The sequence below is a fragment of the Nicotiana attenuata genome, chromosome 2 (assembly GCF_001879085.1).
Source record: "Nicotiana attenuata strain UT chromosome 2, NIATTr2, whole genome shotgun sequence".
NCBI classification, from domain to species: Eukaryota; Viridiplantae; Streptophyta; class Magnoliopsida; order Solanales; family Solanaceae; genus Nicotiana; species Nicotiana attenuata.
Genome location: NC_031990.1, coordinates 92,565,680 through 92,578,031, shown reverse-complemented (window position 1 = coordinate 92,578,031; position 12,352 = coordinate 92,565,680). Strand labels below are relative to the sequence as shown.

The window sequence follows — 12,352 nt, the reverse complement described above, 5'->3', positions numbered from 1 at the left end:
GGGGGAGGGGAATAAATAAACTGTTGCAAGTTTCTTTGACAAAAATTAAAATGGGTGATAGAGTTAAAGGATATTAGGCAAGCAGTTGCAGTTAACTGGCTCATTCCATTAGCTGAAAAGTATGCGTAATGTGAAATCATGCATCTTCCTTCTTGGTTGTCCAATCCAGCTTGCCAAAAGGGAGAAACGTAAACAGATAAAATCTTCAAATGTTTTCTGCGGGCAGCCTATCAATTGGATCACGTATTTTGAATATCTTTTACTGCTTATCTTTTTTTTTTTTTTAAAATAATCTTCTTGTCCCCCACTTGTGGGATTATACTGGGTGGTGGTTGTTGTTGTAATATGATCTTCTTGTCCTTTTTTCAACTTGGGCTACGAAAGATTAAAGTGGTAAAAGTGAATGACGGTTCATACTTCATTGTCCTTTTTCTAGACTTGGTTTTGTTGCAAATCAATCTATTATCCTTCTTCATTTAGTTTCAGTTGTGGAAAGCAATAACAGAATTTGTAGTTATCGTATTTATAGAGTGGCTATTGTGTTGTCTCTGCTTTGAGCCACACGGGGTGGGGAAAAAAAGGGCTCCAACTGAATTTATCTTTCATTTTCTTTTTTTAGTTCTTTGTTTTTCAACAGAAAGCTGAAAGTGAAATATGGAAGAATGCTCTTAAATCATCTTTTAGGTTTCTTAAGTGGTAATATGATATTTCTCATAGATGGTGATTGTCTAGTATCACAGGTGGTGCCACTTATTGTGCGGTTGCATCTCTCAAATTAATGGGATTAATTGAAGAGGATATATTGTCGAAGAGTGTATCCTGTTGCTTCATAAATGTGCCCTTGCTTCTAGACTGGAGTTTGCAGGTATAATTTCATCGAATAGTGTGTGACAGGTTCTTATATTGCTGTGCTAGACATGCTTCAGTATTCCTTCAAAGAATAAATGTAATGATTTTAAGATAGCGGATGATTGGTCCACATTATAACCAAAAATATTGTAACATGGAACAAAGTAAGGATATAGGAGAACCTAACAGGGATGAGTCATATCTGGTCCTTTGACCGAGAAATGGTCGACATGATCTACTGTCCTGCAATTGGTGTGACTCAATCTTGCTTTCTCGCAGAGACAGGCCACTGATGGTGGTTTCCAAGGTAGACCAAACAAAGCAACTGACACCTGCTATGCTTTTTGGTGAGTTCAAATAGCTTTTTATCTTCAACTGTCATCACTTCTATTTCTTCTGGCTTGACAAATTGACGCCCTTGTTCAGGGTTGGAGGAGTTCTAAAGATCTTAGGGGCTCACAAGTTCATCAATTATGGAGGTTTACGTAAATTTCTTTTCACCTGTCAATCTCAGGTGCTATGACTTCTCTTTCTTTTCCGTCTTCTTTGCACATGCTTTTACATGGAACTGCAGTTCTAGAAGTTCCAACTTTTTTTTTCCGGGTCGTATGCCTTCCTATTATATGATGTCCAAGAACTTTTATCAGGAAGAAACCACTGTAACCTCATTGCTATGGATTGTTAAAACTGTTTCGTTTCCAATATTTGTCTACCATCATCGTTGTGGTTTGCCTCTTGATATTTTCACCAACTAATTCAGTCATTCCCATGGAAGAACTTTCGGTTACTAAAATCTATACCCCCTTTTTTGTTCTACAGTATGGTGGTTTTGGTAAAATTCCAGAGCAGCTGCCAGATCTTTATCATGCCTACTATGGCTTTTGTGCATTTAGTCTGTTAGAGGAAGCTGACCTCAGTTCAATCTGCGTTGAACTGGGTATAACCAACGGTGCATGCGCTAGACTTTGATCCAAATGTTATTTGGGCGTCTGCAGCCACTATGAATTTCGCGTCACTCTCATGATTGCAAAGGTTTCCATGCGCAGGTATAATTAAGTTCCGCTCCTCAGTTGAGTGGAGATAAAACTTAGAAGTTTGGTAATTATTGATGCTTTCTACCTACTGTTTTCACCTTTTTCCCTATATGCTAAAAATATAGTTATTTGATTTTTGACATAGATGATATAACTTTACTTTCACTTTGTTATGTTTAATCACATTTGCTTGGTTCCCCTAATTGTTTTAGCATTTTTTTTAGCTTCTACTTCGAGATGTCAATGGCACTTACTGGTTTGTCATATTTTTTTGCTTTTCCTGCCTGTTTAGGTCTGGATTTGGATCATGGGTTGAGCTGTAAACTTGAAATTTCCCATGATATAAATGCTAAGCAGTTATACATCTTCAATAGGAATGTTGATATATATATATATATATATATATATATATATATATATATATATATATATATATATTATATATATATATATATATATTAAAAGCACGAATGACCCTTAGCGAAATATTGTTTCCCTTTTTTACCCTTTAAAAATAGAGTTCACACTAGATAAAATAGTAATTTATATATTTTCCAAATATGTAGAACTTTCAAACCAAATAAAATACTATTTATTAAATCTTCCCTATTTGAAGTATGTAAGATTCATAACTAAACTTTTGTTATGAAATCTTTCCTTTAAAATTAGTAGGAAGTTTAATATTTAGGATTTCAAAGTAAATATTGCCTGGGAGAACTAGGAGTATGTTTTCTTTTCCTTCTATTTTCTACGGCAATCCCTTTGAAATATGTTTAGGCATTCATTCTCCTTATAGGCAACTTAGAATTCTAAGGATAGTTGAGAGGTTTATACTTAATAAATTTTTAATTATTCAATATAGTTTTTAAATTACATAAAAATAATGTAAAGAAAAGTATTTATTGAATACCAAAGGATTTAAAAAATTATTTCATATTTTCTCTATTATTATAAAAGTATAAATCCCCAATGCAAAAAAATAAATAACTTATTTTTTGTAATGTTAACATTAAATAATCAACTCTTTGAATTAATTAATTAGCAAAAGAATCCAATTTAATTCTTTTCCAAAATCTCAAGTTAGTAAAGTTATTTTTCAAGTTGATGAAACTCTTAAGTTACACAAATTTATTTTCATAAGAAGAGCACTAGCGGTGACAGAAATTAAAAATTTAGCAAAATTAAATATATTATAGTATTAATTTGTTAATTATTTTTAGTATTAGGTAACAAAATTAATAATACTTTTCATAATATATTCCAAAGTTCTCATAATAGGCTTTTATTGGATAAGATTTCTTTATTTAGGGAACAAGCTAAGTTGGGTCAACATTCATTATTAACAGCTAACATTTTTTAATTTTTGTACAATAACTCAGATATATTATTTAATAATAGTCGCGTTATTTTTTACAATTATATACTCACTGAAATAGAATACACGTGCAAAGTGCGTACCCTTAGACTAGTATCGCTAAACTTGGGGAGAGCAATTAACAAAGTCTTAAGGACCTAGACCGGCATAATAATCTCAGATGTTGCTTTAGCTATGTCAAAAACTTATTAAGAAAATGAAAAATTTATAAGTTGGGATTTTTCAGAACTGAGACGAGTTGTGCTCAACCAAACTCATAAATTACTAACAATTACCCCCCCCCCCCCCCCCCCACAACCCACACCGCACCACACACACAACTGGGAGTACCAAGACAAGGAATGCTTATTATATTAATAAAAATATACATACATACACACATAGGGCCTCATAAAATGTGGATGGCGTCAAAGCGATAGTTTGTATATTGATGTACGAGGAGTCATGAAGTTCATAAAGGCTTTGTGACTTGAAGTATGGAAATAAATGTTAGCTCCTCAAACAGGCGGGTTATATCTTCAAATGTATTAGAAGAAATAACTTAAATAATTGCTCACCCAACCGCTCAAACTACAAAATAGTTGGCATATGTATAATATATGTATAATTTATCTATAATGTGTGTATGACCGTGTGTACTCAGCTATTTGTGTAAAGATTCCAAGTATTCTCTTCTTTTTGGTGACTAATTCCAAAATATTGTCCTTTTTTAAGGAGATACTAGACCTTATTTGCTTTTTCAGAGACTAGTATTAACTTTTTTCAAAAGAAACTACTGCAAAATATATTTAAAGAAAAGCTAAATTAAGTACTCCCTCCGATCCACAATAAGTGACTAATGTACCTTTTTATTTTGGTCCAAAATAAGTGTCCATTAGTATAATCAAGAAAAAATTCAATTTGTTTTTTCAAATTACCCTTATGTACGTATCCCTAAAAAGTCTTTTACTCCTCACATTAAATTATGCTGCAACATTTAATTAAGGGTAGTTTAGTCACACAACTATTTTTGTCTAGAATTTAGTATTTCCTTAATGGGTGTGCCCAAGTTAAATTGGTCACTTATTGTGGACTGGAGGGAGTAATTGCTAAAACATTAAAAAATAATATCCATAGCTCAGGATATTAGACTTGTAGCAATATCAAAGGTAAATTTTTCAATAAAGAAACAATAGAAAACTGAAAAACCTCTAGGAAATAGTGTCAAAATAGCACGGTATAGCCAGTTTTCGGACTGGTCATTCAAAAATAGTCAGCGTTTACCAAGTCAATGAAAAATAGCCACTATTTTGCTGCGGCAGAGACCGGTCCAGCATAATATACCGGAGTTCGGTGCACCTGTGTATGAACTCCAGCATATTATGCTGGACCGGTATACTTTGCTGGCTCCAGTATAATATACTGGAGACTGGAGCACCGGTGCTCTAAACTCCAGTATATTATGTTGGGCCGGTATACTTGCTGGAACTCCAGTATATTATGCTGGAGTTCTAGTGTACTTATGCTGGAACTCCATCATATTATGCTGGAGTTCCAGCATACTTATCTTGGAACTCCAGTATAATATGCTGGAGTTCAAGTATACTTATGCTGGAACTCCAGCATAATATACTGGCGTATTTTTTCGAGTTTTGAAGTGTTTTCGCTCAGATTTTTCTTTACATAAAAAGTGACTAAATTTCGATTACTTTTGAAACTGAACTATTTTTAAACGACCATTTATAAATCTGGCTATTTTTGAATTTCACCCGAAATAGTCCAAATACTATGTAGTAACTGACAGTATGACCACTACAAAATCGGACAGGTTAGGTAGTAAACAATTCCAACAGATTATTTGTCAAATCCATTTTGATTTAAATAAAATTTTGAATGGATTGAGTTATAACCCATTATTTATTTTACCTCTTTTTGGCATGTTCAGCACTCTATTTATCTAATTTAATTGCCCCTCTAGTTATGACTTATGACCTATAGCTCATATCTCTCTAGATCGCGAGGTTTATTGGAAAACAGCACAATATAGTTGCTGCCAAAAATAATAACAGGTAAAATATATAGTGTTTATATATATATAGCAAATATAATTATTTTTCGTTGATTGGCGAAATATGTAAATTGTCCTTTATTATTTAAGATTTAAAACTTTTATGTTGAAAGAGAATATACAAATTTTTTGGTAAGTTGACCTTTAATTTTCATTTCATACTATATAGTGTATCAATCATGAAAAAAAAAAGTATAAAGGGAAATGGACGAAATGATTATTTAAGGTGGTTTACCTTTCGGTTTGGAAACACGAGATATTATCACGGGCAAGTAAGTGTACATGTTTGTTCTTTACTGAAAATGCCAATTCATCACCCTTTCCACACAAGTTATCATCTCTCTCTTCCTCCTCCCTCCTTTTGTCATTATGTTTTGTTGGTACTTACCTTTTTCTTTAGTCCAACTTTATATAATAATCACTAGTAATTAGGAACTTAATAAAACGACGATTCCAAATTTAATACAGATTAATGTTTAGTCAGCCCGTGTTCTTACGAGGAATTTCAGTGTATTCTTACCAGGAATTATAGTAGTTCAGTTGGTTGACTATCTGAATTTTTACCTTGTCGGTAAGTCCGTTTCTTCACATGTAATCTCCTCCCCATTTTTCCTTACCTTCCGCCCACGGGTGTAGACTGATTTTAATCTTTCCACCTTAATTAAAGGTATCGAATTTGAGCTTTCGAGAGAATTTTTTGTTAAAAATATTTTACACCCTCAGATGGCGTACAACAACAAACCCAATTTGATCCCACAAATGGGGTCCGGACCCAGTTTGACCCTCGGAGGGCGTATTTGATGCAATTTCATATTAATCAGATAATCTTATTTTGGATACCAGGGTGTTTAGAGGGAAAAAAAAGGTATTCCCAATTTGAAGATTTTTACTAGTGGGAAATTCTAAAAAGTTAAAAAGGAAGTCTAGCTCTTCTTGATCTCTTTGTCTGGGTAAAACAATAGAGTGTACAAATCAAAAAATCAAGAAACTACTTTGTGGTGGGTCAATCAATTTTCAAATGAAAATGATACATGTGTTAAAGAAATTAGTGAAAGATCATTATGATTCAAGAGCATGCATAAAAAGATGAGAAATCATGACTTGTCAATGAGATAATTTATAAAGCTAGTATGTGAAGAAAAAGGGCTTCAAGACTGCTACATTAACTTTACTCATACTTCCATATTATGGTGGCTTTTAATGGTAATCCGGTGCATAAGGTATCTTGCGTTCACGCAGAATTTATGGAAGAATCGCACGTCAAGAGGTGTGATATAGACAATCTACTCTAATACAAGCATTAGTGGCTGCTTCAACAACTCGAACCCGTAACCTATATCTCACGCGAAAACAACTTTATCGTTGGTTCAAGACTCCCTTCTATGGTGCCCTTTAGACTTGTCAATATCTAAAAGAGTAAAAAGGGCAGCCCGATGCACTAAGCTCCAACTATGCACGGGTCCGGAAAGAGCCGGACCACAAGGGTAACGTACGCAGCCTTACCCTGCATTTCTGCAAGAGGTTGTTTTCATAGTTCAAACCCTTGACCTCCTGGTCACATGGCAGCAACTTTACCAGTTACGCTAAGGTCCCCTTCTCAATATCTAAAAGAGTAAATTAAATATTTTTGTTCTCAATTTTTTTCTCAGTAGTCATTATCTCCTTGAATGATTACAGGTTGTATTTAGACAGCTTAGGAGACTGAAATTGAATAGAAACAAACCAACCACCTCACCCCCCCCCCCCCACCCCACCAAAAATAACCACTTCCCAACTAGTATCAGATGCATAGTGGAATCTGGACATTATTTACAGTGTTGCAGTCTGCAAAGAATGTTTTTCCCCTTAGAAAATTCAGTATACACTGCACTATGCCTAGACTTTTGTCATTAAATTCACCTCCAAATTAGTTCATATATGGTCGCGAAACTTTACTCACTATAACAATAATCACAAAACTACTTTTTATCACATTAGAAAAGTTCAACTATATTTGTATTATTCGAGAAAATACAAAGGACCGGAAAAAAAGAGAGCTTGGCGTAACTAGTAAAGTTACTGTCATGTAACCAGGAGGTTATGGGTTCGAGCGGTGAAAAGAATCTCTTGTAGAAATGTAAGGTAAGACTGCGTACAATAGAACTTTATGGTCCGGCCCTTCCCGGACCCCGCACGTGCATGGCACTGCTTTTTTTTACAATAAATTTAAAAAATACCACCAAGATTGCACTATGACTAGGCTTTAATCATTAACTTCACCTTAAAATCACAAAGTCAGATGATGTAAGCAAACAAGCTCTAAAATCATACACTAATTAAACAAAGAAAATAAGTCATTTCTTTTTAGTACAACCAAAACGGAAAGGAAAAGGGGGGGGGGGGGGGGGGGACCAAAATTTACTCTTGTAAATGGTTCACCTGTTGGATTGGCAGCTTCAAACTAAAGGGAGTACTTGTGAAGAGCTTGAAGGACAGAGTTGTACATGATGCTGATCAAGTTGTACATGATGTTGATCAAGTTGTACTTCTCTGTTCTTAGGGAAAATGAGTGTAATAAATGGTCCATTTTCCTCATCTTTGGCCAACTTTGAACTTGAAACTTCAAGATTTTCAACTTGAAATGGCACACTTTCCTCCACAAATCTTCTACAAAATTTGTCTTCAGCATCTCTCAAGAATTTAAATGTTGGAGGAGGTGAATTAGACCTTATAAACTTATTAAACTCAGCATCACTTATTGATTCAAGAAAAGGATTGAATCCATTTTTGTGCATCATAGGACTTAATGGAGGAGTAAAATAAGGTGGTGAAGTAAGTGGAGTTAAATAAGGAGTTTCCATATTTAGACATAAATCACTTAAACTCCTAGTTCTTGATCCTTTCCTACTTTTTTCACCTTTGGATTTTCCATCTTCAGATTCCAAATCTTCTTTAGTTTCCTCTTTGATAGTAAATAAAAATCTTGGGGGCCCACAAAGTCCAATAAATTCATTTTCCATGTTATCATCTCCAAAGGGTTTGAACCAAAAATCAGTCGCCTCCTCGACTGGTTGACCTCTCCACTGACTACTATTTAACTCTACATTGGATTGAGCTTGGATTGTTGGTTCATGGACTAGTTGTGTACCATTGGCACAAATTTCTTGAGATTTTAAGGCAATATTGGAATTTAAAGAAGTTGAGGGCTTAATACAAAACATACAAAAGAAGTCTTTTGCTTTATTGCTACTATAACCATCTTCAAGACTTGTTTTAACAATCCTATTTTTCCACCATAATAAGTAGTAAAGCTCAGCAATAAGAGCTAATAAAAGACAACCAAATACCACACTTAAAACAAGTCCTACACTGCTTAAAGATTTCATCTTTACATTTATATAACCAATAAAAACTAAAAATTCCAACCTTTCACCTTAGAATTGCCTCAGATTCTTGAAACTGAGAGAAGATCTTTGCTTTCAAATTTTCAAGAAGAGAAGAACTTTGATATTTTCAGCAAGTTTTCTTTGAACTTTGTCTGAAGTTGAAGATGTAGTGAAAGCATAGAACAAGTTTCAAACCAACCATAAAAAGAAAAGGACTAAAGCAAGAAAAGAGGTGGCCTTTTTGCTCATAAATCAACTTATTGAATGATGATACATGTTATAGAGGAAAACAGACTAGCTTTTTTACTAAAATACCCATGGAATCTAAGTAAGCAGATGTGGACACAAATCTGATTTGGGTTTTTTTTTTGGTTGGGTGGGTGGGGGGGAGATGGTGATCATTAAACTGGTTTGTTTGTGAAGGTAAATTTTAACTAAAGAACAATACATGTCACTGTTACAATGAGGGGCCCTTTTAAAAAAAAAAAAAGAGTTAATGATGGTTTCATGAAAGAGATTTATATGTTAGCAGAAAACATAGAGATTTTTTAATACATATTTGCGATTAATTAAAAATATATTTTAGTCTTGTTAGTACGTATACTTTAAGTCCTATGTTTTTAAGAGTCCCTAAGTTTTGTCAGTGATTTATATGTCATCAGAAAATATAGAAAAATTCTAGTATTTTTATTTTTAGTTTTTTAAAATTGGTTTAAGATGTGCTTAAAAAGTGATATAGTCACGGTAGATTTATATAGCTAACCCCAATTTGTTTGAAATTGATGCATAATTGTTATTTAAATATGGTAGTACTGTTTGAACTAATTTTGCATGTACTTAGGTCATATAGCCAACCCCAATTTGCTTGAAATTATCAAGTAACTCTTCTCCTCAAGTCTTAAACAAATAAAAAGAAATTACCTATTTTTCTTGGTATTTAAACCTTTGGTGAACAATGAGGGGCTTTGGCTATAGTGAGGTGTCGAGAGAGCATAGGGAAAAAGTAGGTAAAAACCAATGTCTATTTTTTATACTATACTTTATAATAATAAGGTCACATATCTCTAGAAATGTTCACATGGGATCACTTAGAAAGGTACCTTTCTTTCATCAATAGTCTCACTCTTCCCCTTTCCTTTTAGCATTTTCTTTACCCTTCCCTTTTCTTATTTTTTCCTTTTCTTTCTTTATTCTAATTATTTTATTTACATAGTGTTTTTTGGAAAAATAATGGGACTTAAGTTGTAGGTAAGAATACAAGGTTTTTTGACAAATGTTCAACTTGTATTGCAAACATAATATATACTTGAAAGCTAAAAAATGGATGATAAGAGTGAAGTGGGGTGCAAGGTTTGCTTTACAAGAATGGACATGTCTGAATATATGTTATAAAATAAAAGCAATTCAGTAAAATATAAATAAGAAGAGATAGAAAGAAGGAAGAACTCTTTTCTTCTTTTCACTTTGGTGTGTTCTCTATTACAACTTACATAGCCTTTTATAGGCATAAAATGAGAAGACTTACTATTGTAAATAGTGAATGGGATGGACATAAAGTAGGAGATTTCATGCGTAAGATATTCACATACATGGGCATTCATATCTACAAACTATTCATAACACTCCCCCTTGGATGTCCATGTAAGTTAATGTGCCTCATTAAGAACTTACTAAAAAAAATTTGGGACGTACATAGTTATTTATAATATGATATGCATTGTTTGCTGCCTCATTAAAAATCTTACCAGGAAAACCCAGTGGGACAAAATCTTGGTTAAGGAAAAGAGTGCAGCGCGTAGTTACTCCCCCTGATGAAAACATCACTTAATGTCTCAAAGACGACGCATTCCAATCTTGTATATTAGCTTTTCAAATGTTGAGGTTGGTAATGCCTTAGTGAACATATTAGCTAAATTATCACTTGAACGAACTTGTTGAACATTAATAATTAGGAATTATGATGCATTTTACACTCCTTCATGCTTGGATTTTGATTAGAAATGTGTACAAAATAGTCCCAAAGGCTCACAAGTTGTGCTTGATTGCAGGTTTGATCAACAAGGTGACAAGGTGTCAAATACCAGCTCAAAAAGGAGTGAAACTTGCACAAGTACCAAAACAAGGCAATGCTCAGTCAAACAGGGCCAGTGCGGCCGCACACCATTCTGTGCGGACCGCACAAGTGAAGTTCAGAGAGTATGCATCTCAGGCCAAAAAGGCAATGCGGCCGCACATGATTTTCTGCGGTCCGCATTGGAGTCACTGCGGCCGCACTCGAAATTGATTCCGGAGAGAAGTTTTGTGAATAGAGATCTCTTGCCTCACAACCCCAATGTGAGGAGACAGTTTAGAGAGAGAGTGGGCTGGGAGTACTTCTTGAGTGACTGTGTGGATGCAAACGAGCACCTGGTCAAGGAATTCTACACCAATGCTGCCCACATCAAAAAGGGCACCAAAGTGACCAAGGTGCGAAATTTGATAGTGCTGTTTGATGGAAAAACAATAAATAACTACTTGGGCTTCGATGAGGAGGATGAGTCTCTGTACATGGCAAAGATGGAATTAGGCGAGGAGGTCCGTCCTTGGTTGACACAATATCTGGCAATCCCAGGTACCACCCCAGATTGGTTGAATGCGGGAGTGAAAATTTTGAGGAGAATTTTGAATTCGAGGCCAAGGGGTGGGAAACATTCGTGTGCAGCAGATTGGACCCCACTACTCATGACAACTCCCTCCCTCTGCACCGGGCAGTACTGGTAGCATCAATCATGGCGGGGTACCCGATTAACGTCGGGAATGTGATGACTCGGGTGATTACACAGGTAGTAGGTGAAGGTGACAGAAACTACCCCTTCCCCAGCTTCTTAGCCTTGTACTTTAGGGACCTCAAAGTTGAAAAGCGGCCATTTGATATCAATGTGAAAGTAAAGGCCCCGTTCTCATGGTACAACATGCAGGGTGATGACAACCCAAAAGGCAAGAACTACAAGGGAACAGCCACTGCTCCAACTGGCCAGTCTGAAGAGCCAGTAGTGGTAGTGGCTCCTACTCAGCCTCTTCCACCTCAGCGGACATGCCCCCTAGTCCATCCACTTCAGCAGGTCCAGACATACCCTCTACCCCGGCCCACCCAGTAACTGCATACCATCTGAGCCAAGCCCTTCTCAGTATCAACAACTGGATGCAGACAGCTTCCTCTAAGTTGTCTGTCCTTACTACTACAGTGGCAGCTCAGTCGGCTCCTCCGCCTCCACAAGTCCCACAGTCTATTGAGGACGCCCTCAAAGAGATCCTGGCTAACCAGAAGAAGATCCTTGATACTCAGAAAGTGCTTACAGAAGCTGTGGATTCTCATGGGAAAGCTCTCAAGGAACTTGCTAAGGAGGCCAAGAAGATGAAAAAGACTCGGGCTTCCAAGGAGTCCGTGAAGGAGTTACGGGTTGAGGTTGACAGGTTGAAGGCAGATCACCTGCCTTTGTATTTATTGCTACATGACCCGGTACCAGCAGCCCATCCCCAGCCAGTGCAGAGGGTGATCCCCCGTGCAGATAATGCAGTCATTCAGTTGGAGGACCCACCGAAGGCTTCCTCCAGTCAGCCACAGGATGCAGCCCAAGAGCCTGTCCAGGTCCAGGCCCAGGTCCCAGCAGCAGAGCAGCAGGTCATAGGGAACCAGTCTAAG

The 12,352-nt window shown here is 35.9% G+C and overlaps 2 protein-coding genes across 2 annotated transcripts in view; one reads left to right on the top strand and one right to left on the bottom strand.

The window, feature by feature from the left end:
- Window positions 1-2,113, top strand: part of LOC109215133 (geranylgeranyl transferase type-1 subunit beta) — an 8,762-nt gene extending 6,649 nt beyond the window's left edge. The window contains exons 8-11 of the mRNA XM_019379157.1: window positions 741-865; window positions 1,129-1,196; window positions 1,276-1,363; window positions 1,669-2,113. Of these exons, the coding sequence (XP_019234702.1) occupies window positions 741-865; window positions 1,129-1,196; window positions 1,276-1,363; window positions 1,669-1,818 (431 nt within the window). The 3' untranslated portion in view covers window positions 1,819-2,113. The remainder of the gene's footprint in view (window positions 1-740; window positions 866-1,128; window positions 1,197-1,275; window positions 1,364-1,668) is intronic.
- LOC109215127 lies at window positions 7,536-9,010 on the bottom strand. Its single transcript, XM_019379153.1, has one exon. It carries the CDS (start codon window positions 8,668-8,670, stop codon window positions 7,741-7,743), a length of 930 nt encoding a protein of 309 aa, XP_019234698.1. The 5' UTR covers window positions 8,671-9,010; the 3' UTR covers window positions 7,536-7,740.

What these genes read in the sequence shown, in the direction of transcription:
- LOC109215127 (XM_019379153.1), bottom strand. Translation starts at nt 8,670, where the DNA reads ATGAAATCTTTAAGCAGTGTAGGACTTGTTTTAAGTGTGGTATTTGGT.